The sequence below is a fragment of the Petaurus breviceps genome, unplaced genomic scaffold (genome assembly GCF_028583685.1).
Source record: "Petaurus breviceps papuanus isolate PSGF00001 unplaced genomic scaffold, PetGlider_PUasm1.0 227, whole genome shotgun sequence".
Classification (NCBI taxonomy): Eukaryota; Metazoa; Chordata; class Mammalia; order Diprotodontia; family Petauridae; genus Petaurus; species Petaurus breviceps.
Genome location: NW_027185896.1, coordinates 11,234,918 through 11,250,976, shown reverse-complemented (window position 1 = coordinate 11,250,976; position 16,059 = coordinate 11,234,918). Strand labels below are relative to the sequence as shown.

Genomic DNA, 16,059 nt, shown 5'->3' with positions numbered 1-16,059 from the left:
ATGAATAAGATGGGGGACCAGCAGACTCTGCTTGTTTAGAACGGATGCAGCCTGGAGCCCAGTCCTGGATATGTCACGGACCAGCTTTGGCCCCTTAGCAAATCTTTCAGCTTACTGAGGGCGTCAGTTCCATCTTCTGAAAAATGTGGGGGTTGGATCTTATCTCTTCCAATTCCCTTTCTTGGATTTGATGTTCTATGAATGTAGAATTAGATGCTTTTCTGTGGGTAAAAGGGAGTCACTGAAGGTGACTCTGAAGCAGAGGACATAAGAGTAATGCAGTAAGGTGGATTATTTGGGCATTTTATACTTGATGGACTGGAGAGAAGGAACGAGATTAAAGGTCTGGGTGGCCAAATGAGAAAGCTCATGCAATTCTCTGGTGCACTTATGACATATGGTGGTTATTCACCTAGGTGCAGTGGAAAAGTGCACTGAGATGGATTTTAATTCTGATTTTGCTACTTATCAGGCATGTGATCTTGGACAAATTCAAAAAGACTCCTCTAAAATGAAGGGGCTCATCTGAGGTTCCTTCCAGGCAGGTTTAGGCTGTCTTATCTAACATCTGTATTTCCCTCAAAGCCCAACAGAACTACACACAATAGAAACTTCATTATGTTGGGCAAATTGAATTGCAAAGTTCCATGTCTGGCCCTGGCTCAGTATTAAAGCAGAAGGGAAGGAGAGGGAGGTATAGATAGGAGTACACAAAGGAAAAGAAGCCTGCTCTCTTCAGTGTGAGTGGGGCAAGGAAGACATGGGGCTTTCTGGAGGAACCCAGGTGATCCATCGCCGGGAGAGGCCTGAGGGAAGTGTTGAGGCAGGCGTCCAGGTGGCTCAGCTCCTCCACTTCTCCATCCCAGGGCTGAGGCTGCCAGGATTTCCTCCTCCTCCTTCTCTGGGATGGAAATCCAGAGCTGGGAAGGGTATCGTTTCCATTTTGCACTGACACGAAGCTGTCTCGGTTTCCCAGACAGAGGAATGGGTGCAGCCAGCAAGATTAAGGGAGACGGGGTTGAGAAAAAGTCGTGCAAAGACTAGGCGCAGCAGGAGCCATGGCTGCGGCACCAGGACCAAGGATCCAGAGCAGGGTGACGGGCATGATCCGCTCCGGACTTTGCAGTGGGCCGGGCGCGCGCAGGCTCGGCGCCGGCCGCGAGGGTCCCGGAATGCGCGAGCCCGCGCGAGGACCGGAGCGCGCAGCAGGGCGCGCCCCGCCCTGTCCCCCGGGGGGCTCGGGGGCGGGACTCGGGGAGGGGCGGGGAGGGAGTCAAGGGCAGGACCTGAAGTTCGGTCTCTTGCCCTCAAGTTTAGTGCCCAGCGGATCGGGAAAGAAGTTCGATAGAGAGAGTGCTGACCTCTGGGGATGGAGGCGGCTAAAGATTCTGGGGGGGCTGGAAGCTGCGGTCCCTCTGCCAAGGGGGGGGGGGGCGGCGGGGGAGGTCTTCGGGGAATGGCTGTCTGGCAAATGCCGGGGGCGATATTCGGGGACTGCCGTTGTGCTTCTGGGGAGCAGGGGGTGGTCTGTATCCTGGGACGCTGGGACTTCTCTCTATTGGGGTGGGGTGTCTTTGCTTTACTGGGGATCGCTGCTTCAGCAGGTGGCATGGGCACTGGCCTCCTGCCTTAGCTGCTCCAGCAGCCCCAGGGCTCTGTTCTCCAGGATCCGAAGCTCAGCTGCCTTCTCTCCAAGTGCTTGCTCATTCCGGGCAAAGCGTTTCTCCAGCCCTGGGAAGCCCGACACGAGGCTCAGCCAGACCCCTTGGCCCTCCCGGCACAGACCCCCAGACACCTAAGGACCTCCAGGACCCCTAAACTTTCAGAGATCCCCTGGAATCTCCAACATTCAGGGGCCCCAAAACCCGAGGCCGCTGAGACCTTCCTCACCTCTGGACACTTAGAACCCCTGGAGATCTATCTGCAAGTGTCCCAGGCTCCAAAATATTCCCAGTACTCAGGAACCCAAATACCCAGGGCCTCCTGAAAATCCCATACCCAATACATCTGGAGATTCTCCAATGCTCTGTGGTCTACCTGTGACCCACAAATACCTGGGCTTCTCATCTGAGGATTGCTAAGACTCCTAACTATTCAAAGCCTCCTGAAGACCCCAAATACCCGTTGTCCAAAGATCCCAAATATTCTGATAACCCTAAAAACCCCAATACCCACTACCTTGCTTAGTAGCTCCTGTATTTGGGACTCTCCTAAAACCTTCTCCAACCACTCTGGTCTTCCTGAGATCTCCAATAATCATGGCCCCTAGGGGCCCCCTAGTATTATTGAAAATGAAGTCCCCCAAATTTCCAGTATCTCAGAAACCCTCTGATACTCAGGGTTCTGAATCTCTTGTAAATAGGTTTTCCTGAGAAACCTGCCCCAACACTCAGGGTCCCCAGAACCTGAGCATTCTGGGACTCCCCAAGTCTACTCAACACCCAAGGCTCTCCTGAAATCCTCAGACCCTCAGGATCCTGCCCCATACACACCCCCACAGCCTCACCCTCCAGACGGTGCCGGCTCCTGTTGGCTTTCTTCAGCAGCTCCCTGGCTTCTGCTTGAATCTGCTGCAAACGATCTCTGGCCCCATTCACTTCATCCCCAAGGCCACTGATCCCAGACTGCAGCTCTGAGAACTGTACCTTGGCTGTCTGCAGCTCCTAGGGGCAGGGAGAACCAGATGGGAAGAGGGAGGTAAGGATGCAAAAGGACCCCTCAGGCTCTTCTTGCACTCAAGACCCCCCCCCATTCAGAAACCACCCCCACAGAGTTAGAACCCACCACCCACCTGGGAATCAGTTCCCACCATAGGACTCTCTGAGGTCTCTGTTCCTCAGGCCTCCTACCCCCACTTGAGAACTTTAACCCGAGGCCTCCCTTTCTCCTAGGACTCAGTAGACTGAGGCCTTGTGGTAGCTATGTGGCGCAGTGAATAGAGCACAGCCCTGGAGTCAGGAGAACCTGAGTTCAAATCTGACCTCAGACAATTAACACAAAGCTAGCCTTGTGATCTTGGGCAAGTCATTTAACCCCAATTACCCTACCTTCCCCTCTCCAAAAAGCAAAAAAAAAAAAAAAAAACCAAATGGCTGAGGCCTTTCACCTCAAGGGCAACCTCCCTTCCACCCTGCTACCCTAATATCTGCTAGCATAATTCCCTTGTTTTCCAGGACACATGATCCTGCAAACCTCAGTAGTGACCAGGAATAAGGCCCGTCTCACCTTGCCCAAGTTTGCAGCTGTGCCTGATGCCTGTTCTGCTTGCTCCTGGGCCTCCTTCAGCTGTAGTTTATTTTCTGACACCTGGATCTGCAGAGCATCTGCTGCCCCCAGGAGCTGGGCCAGGGTGGTACCCACATCCAGATCATGCGTGGCCTGAACTAGTTCTAACGCCATCTGTGGTCCAGGAGCCAAATGAGGGGGATGGAGAGAACAGGAGAGTGAAGTTAGGGCAGAGAGGAAAGGGTTTGTCTTTTTTTTTTAAAGGAAGAATCTGAGCTTGAAAGTCCCAAAGGGCATTGTGAGACAGTTTCAGGATTTGGGGGATCAAAGGAGATATTGGGGAGGTTTACTAATGATTTGAGTTTTAGGGGACATTGGGGAAGTTTTATGGGATGTTAGGAGTCCAAGGGTATATTTGGGGATGGATGAAAGCATGTTGAGGGGCATAGGGAACCTCAGGGAATGGGTTCCTTTTTGACAGACCCAAAGACAAAGGCGGGGGGGGGGGGGGGGGAAGGATAGGGATGGGGAACAAAATGGACATGGGTCTCCTGGGTATGTTAGGAGTCCTGGAGTAAATTCAAGTAGGTCCAGGAGGTGCTGGGGGACACAGGAGACACTGGGTGCAGCTTCCTGGGGTGTCTGGATACATAAGTTACTGAGGGAAGTTTGAAGAGTACAAAACACATGGGAAGTTAAGGGGGGGTTCCTGGGGTGCTGGGAGATACAAAAGCTATTGGGGAAGGCTTTAAGGAATGCTGAGGGACACAGTGAGCACTGGTGAAATTTTAAGGAATGTTTTAATGCATGAGGGCATAGAGATTTCATGAAGTGTTGGGGTTTGAGGAATGTTGACAAGGAGGATCAGAAGATATCAACTGATTTCTCAGCAGTGTTAAAGGTCACAGGAATCCCAGAATTTTAGAGCTCAAAGGGACCTCAGCAGTCATCTATTCCAAGTCACAACTGAGGAAGAATGCCCACAATAAACTATTCAGAAAGGGGTCATCCAGGGGCAGCTAGGTGGTGCAGTGAATAGAGCACTAGCCCTGTAATCAGGAGCACCTAAGTTCAAATCCGGCCTCTGACACTTAACACTTACTAGTGTGTGACCTTGGGCAAGTCACTTAACCCCAATTGTCCTGCCCTTCCCCCTCCAAAAAAGCAAAAACAAACAAAAAGAAAGGGGTCATCCAGCCTTTACAAGAAGACCTCCAAAGACAAGGAACATATCTCTTCCCAAGGCAGGCTGTCCCTGGATGGTTCCAGAAACTGGCATTGTCAGGAAGTTTTTCCTAACATCAATTATAAAACAATTATAAACATCCTTCTAGGGGCAGCTAGGTGGCACAGTGAATAGAGCACTGACCCTGGAGTCAGTAGGACCCGAGTTCAAATTTGAACTCATACACCTGACACACTTACTAGCTGTGTGACTTTGGGCAAGTCACTTAGCCCCAATTGCCCTCCAAAAAGCAAATAAATAATAAAAAAATAAACATCCTTCTTTGCATCTTCCACCTGGTTCTGCACTCTGGGGCCACTTAAAGACAGATAGCTATCAATAAATCTTAGTCTTAGTCTTTTTTTCCACAGGCTAAACATCCCTAATTCATTCAATCACCCTGGCCTCCCTCATCCAGATGCTCTCCAGCTTATCAATGTCCCTCCTAAAATATGTTAGCAAGAACTGGACACAAACGCCTGGATGGGCCTTGGAGCTGTGCGTCTTAATGTCGCTCATGAGTCTATTATGAGCGTATCTGATTGCTGTTATCACTCTGTAAGTTCTTGCTGGGCTTCAGTCCCCTAAAACCCACAGACTTTTTTCACACCCTAAACACTCTTGCATCTTGTAGTTGTGAAGTCAATTTCCTGAACCCAAAGGCAGGACTTCACATTTATCCCTATTAAATGTCACTTTATTACATTCCAGTAAATGTTCTTGCCAGTGAAGCTCTTCTGCATCTTGATTATCTGAAACAATGTGTGTTAGCCAAGCCTCCCAGCTCTGTCATCTGCAAACTTGATAAATATACCATTTATGCCCTCATCCAAGGCCCTGAGAGAACAACAGACAAGGCCAAACATGGCTAGATGGGCTCTCCCTCCCCCAGAGACTTCCTTCCAAGCTGACAATGATCCCTTAATAACTACTCTCTGCATCTCAACATTTAATGAGTTCCAAATTCATCTAATGATCCTGTCTCACACACATAACTCTACATCTTTTCTATAAGAACAGCAGACACTATTTTACCAAACACTTTACTTGATAAACTCAACCCATAACATTCTCCTGATCTATCAGTTTAGTATCCTGTCAAAAAAGAAAATAAACTCAGTTTGGTATGGCCTGTGGGATTCTGAGGAAGCTACATGGCTCTTGGATCACCACTTCCTTATCAAGATTTTCATTAACCACATTTTTAATAATACATTCTAGAATTTTTCCAAGAATCAATGCCAAACTCACTGGTCTATAGTTTGTCTGCACCATCCTCTTCCCACTGCAAAAATCTGGACATTTGTCCTTCCCCAGTTCTATGCTTCCTTTCTCATACCTTCCCCTCCCCCAACATTCTGAGCAGAAGACTTGGCCTCTGAGGAAACTGAGGCCATTTGACTTAATTTGTACTTAAGAGTTTTCTTTCTCCTATCCAATTCATCCCCAAATCCCTTAATTTCACTCTTTCTACTTTCTCCTCGTCTGTGACAATGAAGTGGCTTTTCTTGCCAAATCCAACCCCTTTAACATGTGCCCTTGATCTCATCCTCTCCTGTCTTCTCCAGCTTACTGACCCCTCAATCATCTCCCCTTTCTCTCTAATCTTCAATCTATAGCTAGTGGTTCCTTCTCTACTGCCTTCAAACATGCCCAAATCTCCCCACCTTAGAAAACAAAAACTTCAATAAACTCAACCATTCTCCCCAGCTACTGTCCTATCTCTTCTCCCTTTTCCTACAAACTCCTAGAAAAAGCTGTCTACTTTCATTGCCTTCACTTCCTCTCTTCTCGCTTCTTTGCAATATGGTTTTTGACCCCATTCATCACTCAGCTGAAATTACCCTCTCCAAAGTTACCCATGATTTCAATGGCTTCTCACCCCTCATCCTTCTTGATCTCTCTGCTGCATTTGACACTGCTGATCAGCCCCTGTTCCTGGAGAGTTTCTCCTTGTTCTCCCATTTGTCTGACCACGGATTTTTTTCTAAGCCTCCTTCTCTGTTTCAACATTCATACCATTCCCCAAACTGAGGGTGTTCTTCAAGCCTTTTTGTCCTGAGCTCTCTTCTCTCTCTCTGAGTGAAGTCATCAGCTCCCCTGAGTTTAATTATCACCTTTAAGCAGAAGATTCACAGATCTATATATCCAATCCCTTATCCCAGTCCCTCCCCTGAACTATAATCTCAAATCAGCAACTGCGAATTGGACATTTCAGACTGAAGACCTCAAAATTCAAAATATACAAACAGAATTCATCATCTTTCCCTATTTCTACAGAAAGCATCAACACTCTGCCAAGCTCCCAGGTTTGTAACCTCAGCAATTACCTTTGACCCTTGACTTTCCTTTACATTACTTATCAAATCAGTTGCCAAATCTACTTTCCCAACATCTCCACACCCACACAAGCACCATCTTAGTTCAGGACCTCATCACTCAACCAGACCATGGTAACAGGCTCAAGTCTATCACCACTTCAGTCTACTCCCCAACAGCTACCAAAGACATTTTCTTTAAGCAAAACTTTACTTTATTCCCCTACTTAATAAATTCCAGCGGCTACTATTGCCTCTAGAATCAAATATAAATTCTTTGGCTTTTAAACCCTTCTTCACAACCTAACCCTAACCCATCTGTGCAGCCTCATCACAACCCCCTTCCCACACTCTACCATCCAGAAGACCACTGGCCGCCTGTTTCTCACAGACAGCACTCCTTCCTCCCGTCTCTCTGCCTTTTCATCTTCCATGCCTGAAATGTATTCCCTCCTCCCTTCCACCAGACACACTTTGCTTTCCTGCAAGACACAGCGGGAACATCACCTTCTTCATGAAACCTTCTCTAAGCCACGCCCCTCGAGTGTTCGTGCCCTCCCTGACTCCCTTGTGTTGCTTCTGTGCATGCTCAGACATATGTCTACATGTTGTCTGTGCCATGATGCAATGGAAGCTCCTTTGAATTGGTAGCTTCCAGCATCTTGAAGCACCGAGGACGTGCTCCATCAATACTGTGGCAGCTATCTTCTTATTTAGGCTAATTATCCACTAGTGGATAATTCAGACTTCTTTCTTGTCCTTTCCAGTCCAAAGGAGATTTTGCCTGGCAGAGAAAATAGCTCAGATAAGAGCCAAGCGGCTTGGCTTTCTCTTGATGGTCAGTATCACCATTCCACCCACACTCCCCCAAGTTCCTTCCCTTCTTTGATCTCACTTTTCCCAATATAGCCTTTAAAAACCCATCTTTCTCTCATTAAGTCTTTACCTTTCCTCAGAGGCCTCAGTTCATTCTGAGCTTTAGCTCTACTGACACCATTTTTACAGAACTCTGCTGTGTTTACATTCATCCTGTTATTAGACCATACCTATTACTCTTGCTTCTGTTTTCTATATTTATCTTCTGAAAACCCAAGTTGGGTGGTGTGTTCTCTGTGTATCTACTTTTGTTCTCTTCAAGCAACTACCTTTTTACCTCTTTATCCAAACTGTTTCCCTTTGTGTCTTCAGAATTACATTCTTGAGAGTCTCCCATCCCTCCTGGGCTGACTTCCAGAATTTTATTTTAGTTCATGGAATGCTAGTTTTCCTTCCTCTAAACCCTTTGAAATCTGCTTTCTGAAGATCGAGGAAGCATGTCAGATGATGCCCAACCTTCTTCCCCTTCTCAGTCACAAACTCTACGAGGCAGTGATTCCCCTGCCCCATTCCAAGAGTCGCATCATTTCCACTTCAGGAACCAGTTTCTTCCTTGTAATTGAGAAGTAGAGCCAGAAGAGATTTTTTTCCTCTTTCTTGATTCCTCCACTTCTTGAAGCATGGAAATATCATTAAGGTAAGGCAAGAAGTTATTGACTGCTCTGCCTTAGGCAGGATTCCTGCTGAAAGCTAGACAGATGACTCTCCCCTCCATCACTATCACTGCCCTTACCATTTCCTGCTTACGTTCCAGGATGGTGATAATGTTTCCTCAACATGCCCATGCCATCTACAGTGTATTCCCATGCCAATATCCTCTGGTTCCTGGATTGCTACTCAGGAGAATGCCTTCTTAATATACGATGCTAGGACATCACAATTTTACCTAGCTTGTTTTTCAGTTACGGGTCAAGACTCAATGAGAACCAGAAGGTCAAGTTTGTCTTCTTAGAACCTTTAGTTTAATTTTGCTAGTTGCTCATATTTTATGTATCTGTGTCTGTCACCTGAAGCTGTGGCATTTACTACTGGCTCCTCTCTTGGATTTTGTCAACTGTGGGCTGTAGGGTATACCAAACTGCTATTTCTTTTCCTACAATATAGGTACTCTCTATGGTCTCTAGTTTGAATATATGCCAGCGATTTTTTCCCCCTTCTTCCATTATTTTTAAAGTCCTTCTAATTAGAATTGTATGACACAAGGCAAATACATTCTTACCCACTTTTGTTAGGTGTACTCCATCCCTGTCCAGAGGTCTATTGTTCCTCTATTTTAGGCCTGAGCTTAAAATAGAGAAATCAAAATCCCATTCTCAAGCATCATTTTCTTAGCCAGCTGTTCTTCTCTCCTGCACCCCTCGCCTTCACAAGGTAGCAGTGATAAAAATACCACCTGGGTCCTTTAGGTCTCAAGTTTCTATCCTGACACTTTATAATCTTTGGCAAAACTTTATAGACTCCTTTTGGCAATATTATTTGTATACATATGAGTCACCAGAAGTAGATATTAGTCATATGTTTTGACAAGCCATGGAAGGTTCTCAGTTATGTACTTAATCCATGTGCTGCCAAGAAAATAACAGACCTCTCTATGACTTATCAAACTGACTCTGAGCAAGGAGGCGCCAGTCACCCCTCCTGTCTGCCTCTAACCCTTACTGGATGCTCTCTCATCTGACAGCCCCACAAGTGGACGAGCAGCTGCTTCCTCCAGAAAGCAAGCTCTTCCAATTCTTCTTCAAGAGTCTCAAATTTGTTATTTATTCCAACCGTACAAGAATCCGTCTTCCCTTCCCTTTTCTGTGTGACATTTTTCTACTTTCCAATATCCTGACACAGGGCTGATTTCCCCTCTACCCCCTGAGACCCTTGTTTTTTACCTTTCTCCTATCAAAGACCTGCTTCAGTTCTTTTGGAGGGGGGCACTGGGGACTTTGGTGGAGGATCCAGAGGTCACTGAGGGAGGTCTCAGGGATGTAGAAGGGCACAAGGGACACTGAAATGTATTCAGGGACATTAGGAAAAGTTTAAGGATTTGGGAGGGCATCGGGAAGGTTTGTATGACTGAGGCCATGAGATATTTGGATTTTTAAAATTGGAATTATTTTGAAGGATATTGTAGGAGGTTTCTTGCATTGCTGGGGAACAAAGGAAAGGTTTACAAGTGTTGGGGTACAGTGAATCCTGAGGGATTTTAAGGGTGTTGAGGGACACAGAAGACAATGAGAAAATTAACGAGTGTAGAGGAATATTAAGTTCAGTGAGGGAGGCTTGAAGAATGTTGGGGAACACATGATACATAAAGGAAAGGAAGAGTTTTCTGGAGTGTTAGGGGCATATGGGACTTTGGGGAAGGTTTCCTAGACCACTGGCAGGTGCCAAATGCTTGGAGTATCTGGGCAGAATCTGGGGCTTCTAGGAAATATGGGGCCTGTGGGAGAGGAATGGGAGCCCCTGGGATCTCACCTCCTGTGTCTGAACATCTAGGCCCCTCAGCGACTGCTTTGTTTTCCGAAGCTCTCTCTCAGCTCTCCCTAAGATGTTCTGGGCCTCAGCTAGAGCTCCCTGGGTCTTCCCAACCTCGTCCTGGGTTCTGTCTGCATCCTCCCTGTGGGCACAGGGAAGGTCAGCTGGCCCTGGACCCAACCCAGAGTGCTCAATGGTCTCAGGGAGGGCCTTGTCAACAGTGCATGATGCATGACACATAATGGACGGTTCGCTGGATTTCAAATCCCATGATAAATGGGAGCATCTCTGCCATGCTGTCAGTGACCTTAGACAAGCCTCATTGTCCTCCTCTGCTTCAGGAGGGGTCTGGATCAGGTAAATATGCCTTCAGGTGCTCTGCTCTATGTGAGCAAAGCAAGATTCCTCCTCCCTGGTCAAAGGAGAATGGGTCCTAGAATCCTAAAACACAGGTTCAAGTCCCCACTCAGGTATTACCTCCTGTTTGGCAGGTAACGCCCCGCACAATCTTGTTCTTTTCTCTCACTACCTTGGGTGACGGCCACAGTCCAGTGACTAGACACCTTTTCACTGGCTGGCTGTCTCCCATACCTGGGAGCTTCTCCTTCTTTCCTTCTGCCCAAGCTCAGATCCCACTCTACCCTCCTGAGAGCCTTCCCAGGGTCCCCTCTCCTCCTGCCAGCCCTCACCCTGCAGCTTCTCTTCTGAGATTACCTTCCCTTGCTCCTTCTGTCTTGAACAGACACTGTTATTTGCATGCTGTCTCCCCTGTTAGAGTGGGAGCTCCCTGAGGGCAGGCACCATGGTCTTGCTTTTCTCTGTATTGCCAACACTTACTTATTTAGCAAGGTGCTGGACACCCAGTACACATTTTTAAAATGCTCATTGACTGAATGCTAGCCCTACCACTAGCTCACTGGACAAGGACTTGGACAAGTCCTTTAACCATGCCCAGTTTCAGATTCAGTTCCTGTCCAGCTGCACATTCCACATTCCAGGAAGCCCCAGCTTCTCACCTGGCCCACTGTGCTTGCTGAAGGAGACCCTGGGCTGAAGGCAGAGCCCAGTCCATACTGTCTGGGAGCTGGAGGGCATCTTGGATCTCCTCCAGCAGCTGTTCCACTGCTCTCTGGCCCCCCTGGGGCAGAGGGATTTTCAGGACCCTCTGGGCCACCAGCTCCACACTCTCAGGATCTGCTCCTTCATCTGGAGTGAAGGGAAGACAAGGACTGATATTATACTATGGACATGGATTCTGATTCTTAAACTTGATTGGGAGGGGAGGAAAGGAGGAAAGAGAGAAGAAAGGAGCACGCATTTTTAAATACCCACTACGTGCCAAGCACTGTATGCTAAGCATTTTACAAATATTATTTCATTTGATCCTCACAATGACCCTTAGGTGGGTGTTATTATTATCTCCATTTTACAGTTGAGGAAACTGAGGCAAACAGAGGTAAAGTGACTTGCCAAGTGTCTCAGTTAGTAAGTATCTGATGCTGGATTTGAACTCAGGTCTTCTTGACTCCAGGCCCAGTGCCCTGGGCACTAGCTTCCTCTAAGTTGGCTAGGGAAATAAGATTAGCAAAAGTTCCCATTTCTGGGAGGTGACCAGGTAGCACAGCGAGTAAGAGCACTGGCCCCAGAGTTGGGATGACCTGGGATTGAATCCGGGCTCAGACACATAGTACCACACCCAGAAATAACTGGCTGTGTAACCATGAGCAAGTTACTTAACCCCAATTGCTTAAAAAAAAAGTTCCCATTTCTATAGTACTCTAAGATTTACAAAACATTTTTCTCAGAATAAAGATCTCTAAGGCCTTTCTAGATCTAAACCCTATGACCTAACCCTGAGAGTGGGCAGCATATTACAATACCCACTATAATAATATAATACCCAGATGAGAAAACTGAAACTCAAGAGAAGGAAATCAACTTATTTGAGGTCAATGACTACTAAGTATTGAAGACAGGATTCAAATCCAGATCATCTGAACCCAACTAGTGTTTTTTTAAGTTCAGATCTCCCAGGCCTGACCCTAAATTCTGCTTTATCTGGGTGAGGGAAGTCAATATTCCATGGAGACAAAGAGAGACCCCCCGCCACCACTACCACCCTTCAATTGTGACCCTAGCACAAACTCTAACTTGCTGGTAGCTCTTGATATGACCTTGACTTACCAACCTTACTCTTGACCTAAACTCTGCCTAAACCCTGATCATGAGAGGTTCTGCTGAGCCCCTGAGCTCAGAACTCTTCATACCCTGTTAGAGTGTCTGACTGGAGGGGAGGAGGATCATTATCTTATTACCCTCGACCTTGGCCTTACTTGTAAGGAAGGCCCGGATCCTCTGGATGGTGGCCAAGATGGGAGCAGGTCCAGCCCCACGCCATGTGGTTTGAGCTCGGCTCAGTGTCTCCTCAGCCTGTGAGTGGGCAGCCCCTGCTGTGGTCCCAACCCGTTGTAGCTGGGGGAGTGGAGTGAATTAGTGGGCCTGGTCCTTCTTAACTGTCTTGGCCCTACCCTCATCTCCCCGCAAAATCTCACCCCATGTGCCCATCTTCCCCAGGTTTCTAATTCTAGTCCCTCTGCCCCCCACTCCCCCCAGTGTGGTTCCTTCTTACCCTTCGATGTAGCCGCCCCAGTCTGGTACCTGTAGCACTCAAAGCACGGGATGTGTTTTGGGCAGTCCCCAGTGCCCACAGGGAAGTGGGCAGTGCTCCAGAACAAGAGACTGACCCACAGGGGGAGAGAGCGCAGGCCCTCCCTACACCCCATGGCCCCCCACAGACCTGTAGACACAAACAATGGGCCAGAGTGGTGTCTCTGGAAACTCGAGAGATAACAAAGACTCCTGACCCCACAGTCACAGAAATACAGAGTCCAGAATGAGCAGACTGGAAGGAGCTGGAAAGACTATCTAGTTTAACTTAGTTATTTTATAGAGAAGGAAACTAAGGCCATGAGAGGTAGGAGAGGAAAACTCACCCAAACTCACAGACGTGGGAAGGAAGAGACTCTAAATCCAGGCTCTTCCAAACCATAAACCCTGTCTGGGATATCTGAATCCCACCAGAGATCTCCTTATACTAGAGATCTTTCCTAGGGTCACAATCCCCCACCCCAAACTTAGAATATACTCATCATTCCTGTCCCAAAGGCTCTAACCTTGAGCTGGGCTAGGCTAGGGCTCAGGGCCCAGGAGGCATTCGCAAGTCCCTGAAGCTGCTCCCCCCAGGAAGCTGCCCTGAAGGGGGACTTCATCTCTTGCAGCAGCCCCTCTGTTCTGCGTCTGACATTGCGGGATTGGCTCAGGGTACTCTCTGTATCTGTCAGGGCAGTTGTGACTCTGACACCAAACTCAGCCTCCTGGGAGATCAGAGCAGCCCTGGAGACCAGGGAAGCAGCATCTGGGGGAAACAGGTCAGCACATAAAGACCAGCCTCCTTCCCAACAGCCCCCCAGAAGCATCACCAGCACCCCTTTGGGCCATACCCTGGGCTCCTCCTGGGACCTCCTTGAGCTGGGTGGTCAAGTGGCTGAGATGTTCTACTTCTTGCATCAGCTGGCCCATGCGGGAGTGCTGAGCTCCAGCCCAAGGACCACTCACACCCACATTCTGCTCCACCCCTCGAAGTGCACGGCCCAGCACTGACACTTCCCTCCTATAAAGAAGATGTGGAAACATTTGGGGATGAAGACCAGGCCTCTACTCCAACTTCCCATCAGAAGCTGACCTCTGACTTCAGGAAATGGCCTCTAAAGCCTGCTCTCTGATTCCCCAGTTCCTTTGAGACCCTATGATCTCACCCACCCACCCTTCTCCAAGCCCCTGGGGCTCCTTGGTCTTGCCTGAGTCCATCCCGCTGTTGCATGAGCTGCTGCAAGGGCCCACCTAGGGGCCGGGTGGACACCAGGACTCTCTGGATCTGCCCCAGGGCTGCCTCCAGGGCCAGCAGCCGCGCCCCATTGCCCTGGTCAGTAGCCACTTCACTCAGAGCATCCCTCCCCTGAGCCAATGTGGCCAGCTTCTGCTGGAGGGCATCCAGTTGTCCATCCCATTGAGAGAAGCAGGTTGGGCAGGGACGGCATTGGGGGAAACTGCCCTGGGAACCCCGGGCACAGGCCTTGCACTGAGGGCCTGAGATGCCATCGAGACACAAGCAAGCCCCTGTCCTAGGATGGCAACGCTGAGAGACTGAGCCCTGAGGGTCACAGGCACAGGCTGGGGAAAAACAAAGAAGCTTGGGATCAGCACAGGGAACTGATTTCCCTGATCCCTAAATCCACCCAACACCTCCCACACACACTTTGTTTTCTTAGGACTATAGGATGGAAAGCATCTTAGAGATCCAGCTAGTCCAACCCTTTTGTTTTACAGATGAGGTAAAAATCTCAAAAGGGAAATGAGTTGTCTAAGGTCATGCAACTAGTAAATAGAAGGAAAGGGATTCAAACCCAGGTCTTTTAACAGCTGAACCCAGACTCTTTCCACTATTACCTAGCTGCCTCTACAACATCCTCCTCACCCGCAGCCCACCCTGTCTAGGCACTCTACTCTTCACCTTTGCACTCCTTCTCTGGGTCCCCCCAGTACCCTTCTTGGCACTGAGAGCAGGTACGTCCCCCAAATCCTTCCCGGCATGGGCACTGACCAGTGACCTGTGGGGATATGAGACCAGGATGGGACTTCCTTCACTGGGGGCTCTTGGAAGGACAAAGACATAGTCCACATACACAGAAGTTCTCAGTCAGTCTTTCTATTGCTCTCTGTAACTCCCTTCTCTTGGACAATGCTGGTTCTTCCCCAGTCTACCCTTCTACCCCGAAATTAACTCATCCCCACCTATCCATCTCCTCCAGGACCTCAGCCCATCGTTCATCCCCTCAGTCACTCTCATGCACCTTCAATCTTTCCCTTGCTACTGGCTCCTTCATCTCTGCCTCGATCCTAAACCAGCCTTTGCTTGGTTCAAATCCTGGCTCTGATACAAACCATGTAAATCACTTCCCCTGTCTGGGTCTCACGGCCCTTCTCTGTAAAATCAGAAGGTTATATGACTGCAAAGGCCCTTTACTGACCTACACCCTGTAAGCCTATGATCACAGCATCCCAGAATTTGAGAGATGAAAATAACCTCAGCAGCCATTCATACCCCTCAAAGAATCCTCACTATGATTTGATGGATGTTATTCTATCTATGGCATGTTACATATTTCACGTGCCTATGTAACACACATAATCTAAATATCCATTTATACAGTGATCACTATGTACAAAGCACAGTACTAAGAACTTTACAATCACTATCTCATTTGATCCTTACAACAACCCCCCGGAGGCAGGGGCTGCTATTTTCATCCATCCCCATTTAACAGAAGAGGAAACTGAGGTCACCAGGGCTTAAGTGACTTGCCCAGAGTGATACAGCTAGGAAGCCTCTGAGGCTGTACTTGGATTTGGGTCCTCCCAACTCCAGGCTGTTGCTCTGTACAATATGGCACCACCTAGTGGACTCAACACACATAGCATGTTGAAGACTGCCCCGAGGCAGCCCATTCCACTTTGGGATAGTTTTAATTGTAAAGAATTTTTACTTTCCAAAAGGCTCATGATGGAAATGCCATCCACACCCAGAGAAAGAACTATGGAGTCTGAAGGCAGATCGAAGCATTCTATCTTCTCACTTTTTCTTTCTTGTGGTTTTTCCCTTTGATTCTGATTCTTCTTTCACAACATGACTAATGTGGAAACATGTTCAATATGATTGTACATGTAAAGCCTATCCACGCTCTCTTGGGGAGGGGGAGGAGAGGGAAGGGAAAAAATTTGTAACTCAAAATCTTATAAAAGTGAACACTGACAACTATAAATAAATTAATTCAGGGGAAAAAAAAAGAATTTCTTCCTGACATCAAGCTAAATGTCTCTCTGGAACTTGTC

The 16,059-nt window shown here is 48.1% G+C and overlaps 1 protein-coding gene across 1 annotated transcript in view; it reads right to left on the bottom strand.

Annotated features, from left to right (window-relative positions):
- Positions 1 to 1,568: 1,568 nt before the first annotated feature.
- LOC138166892 (laminin subunit beta-2-like) overlaps positions 1,569 to 16,059 on the bottom strand; it is a 32,534-nt gene continuing 18,043 nt past the window's right edge. Inside the window, exons 24-34 of the mRNA XM_069095384.1 lie at positions 14,681 to 14,777; positions 13,968 to 14,340; positions 13,611 to 13,780; positions 13,284 to 13,525; positions 12,740 to 12,907; positions 12,444 to 12,582; positions 11,127 to 11,316; positions 10,111 to 10,252; positions 3,226 to 3,399; positions 2,507 to 2,663; positions 1,569 to 1,731 (exon numbers count right to left, since the gene is read on the bottom strand). Of these exons, the coding sequence (XP_068951485.1) occupies positions 1,598 to 1,731; positions 2,507 to 2,663; positions 3,226 to 3,399; positions 10,111 to 10,252; positions 11,127 to 11,316; positions 12,444 to 12,582; positions 12,740 to 12,907; positions 13,284 to 13,525; positions 13,611 to 13,780; positions 13,968 to 14,340; positions 14,681 to 14,777 (1,986 nt within the window). The 3' untranslated portion in view covers positions 1,569 to 1,597. The remainder of the gene's footprint in view (positions 1,732 to 2,506; positions 2,664 to 3,225; positions 3,400 to 10,110; positions 10,253 to 11,126; positions 11,317 to 12,443; positions 12,583 to 12,739; positions 12,908 to 13,283; positions 13,526 to 13,610; positions 13,781 to 13,967; positions 14,341 to 14,680; positions 14,778 to 16,059) is intronic.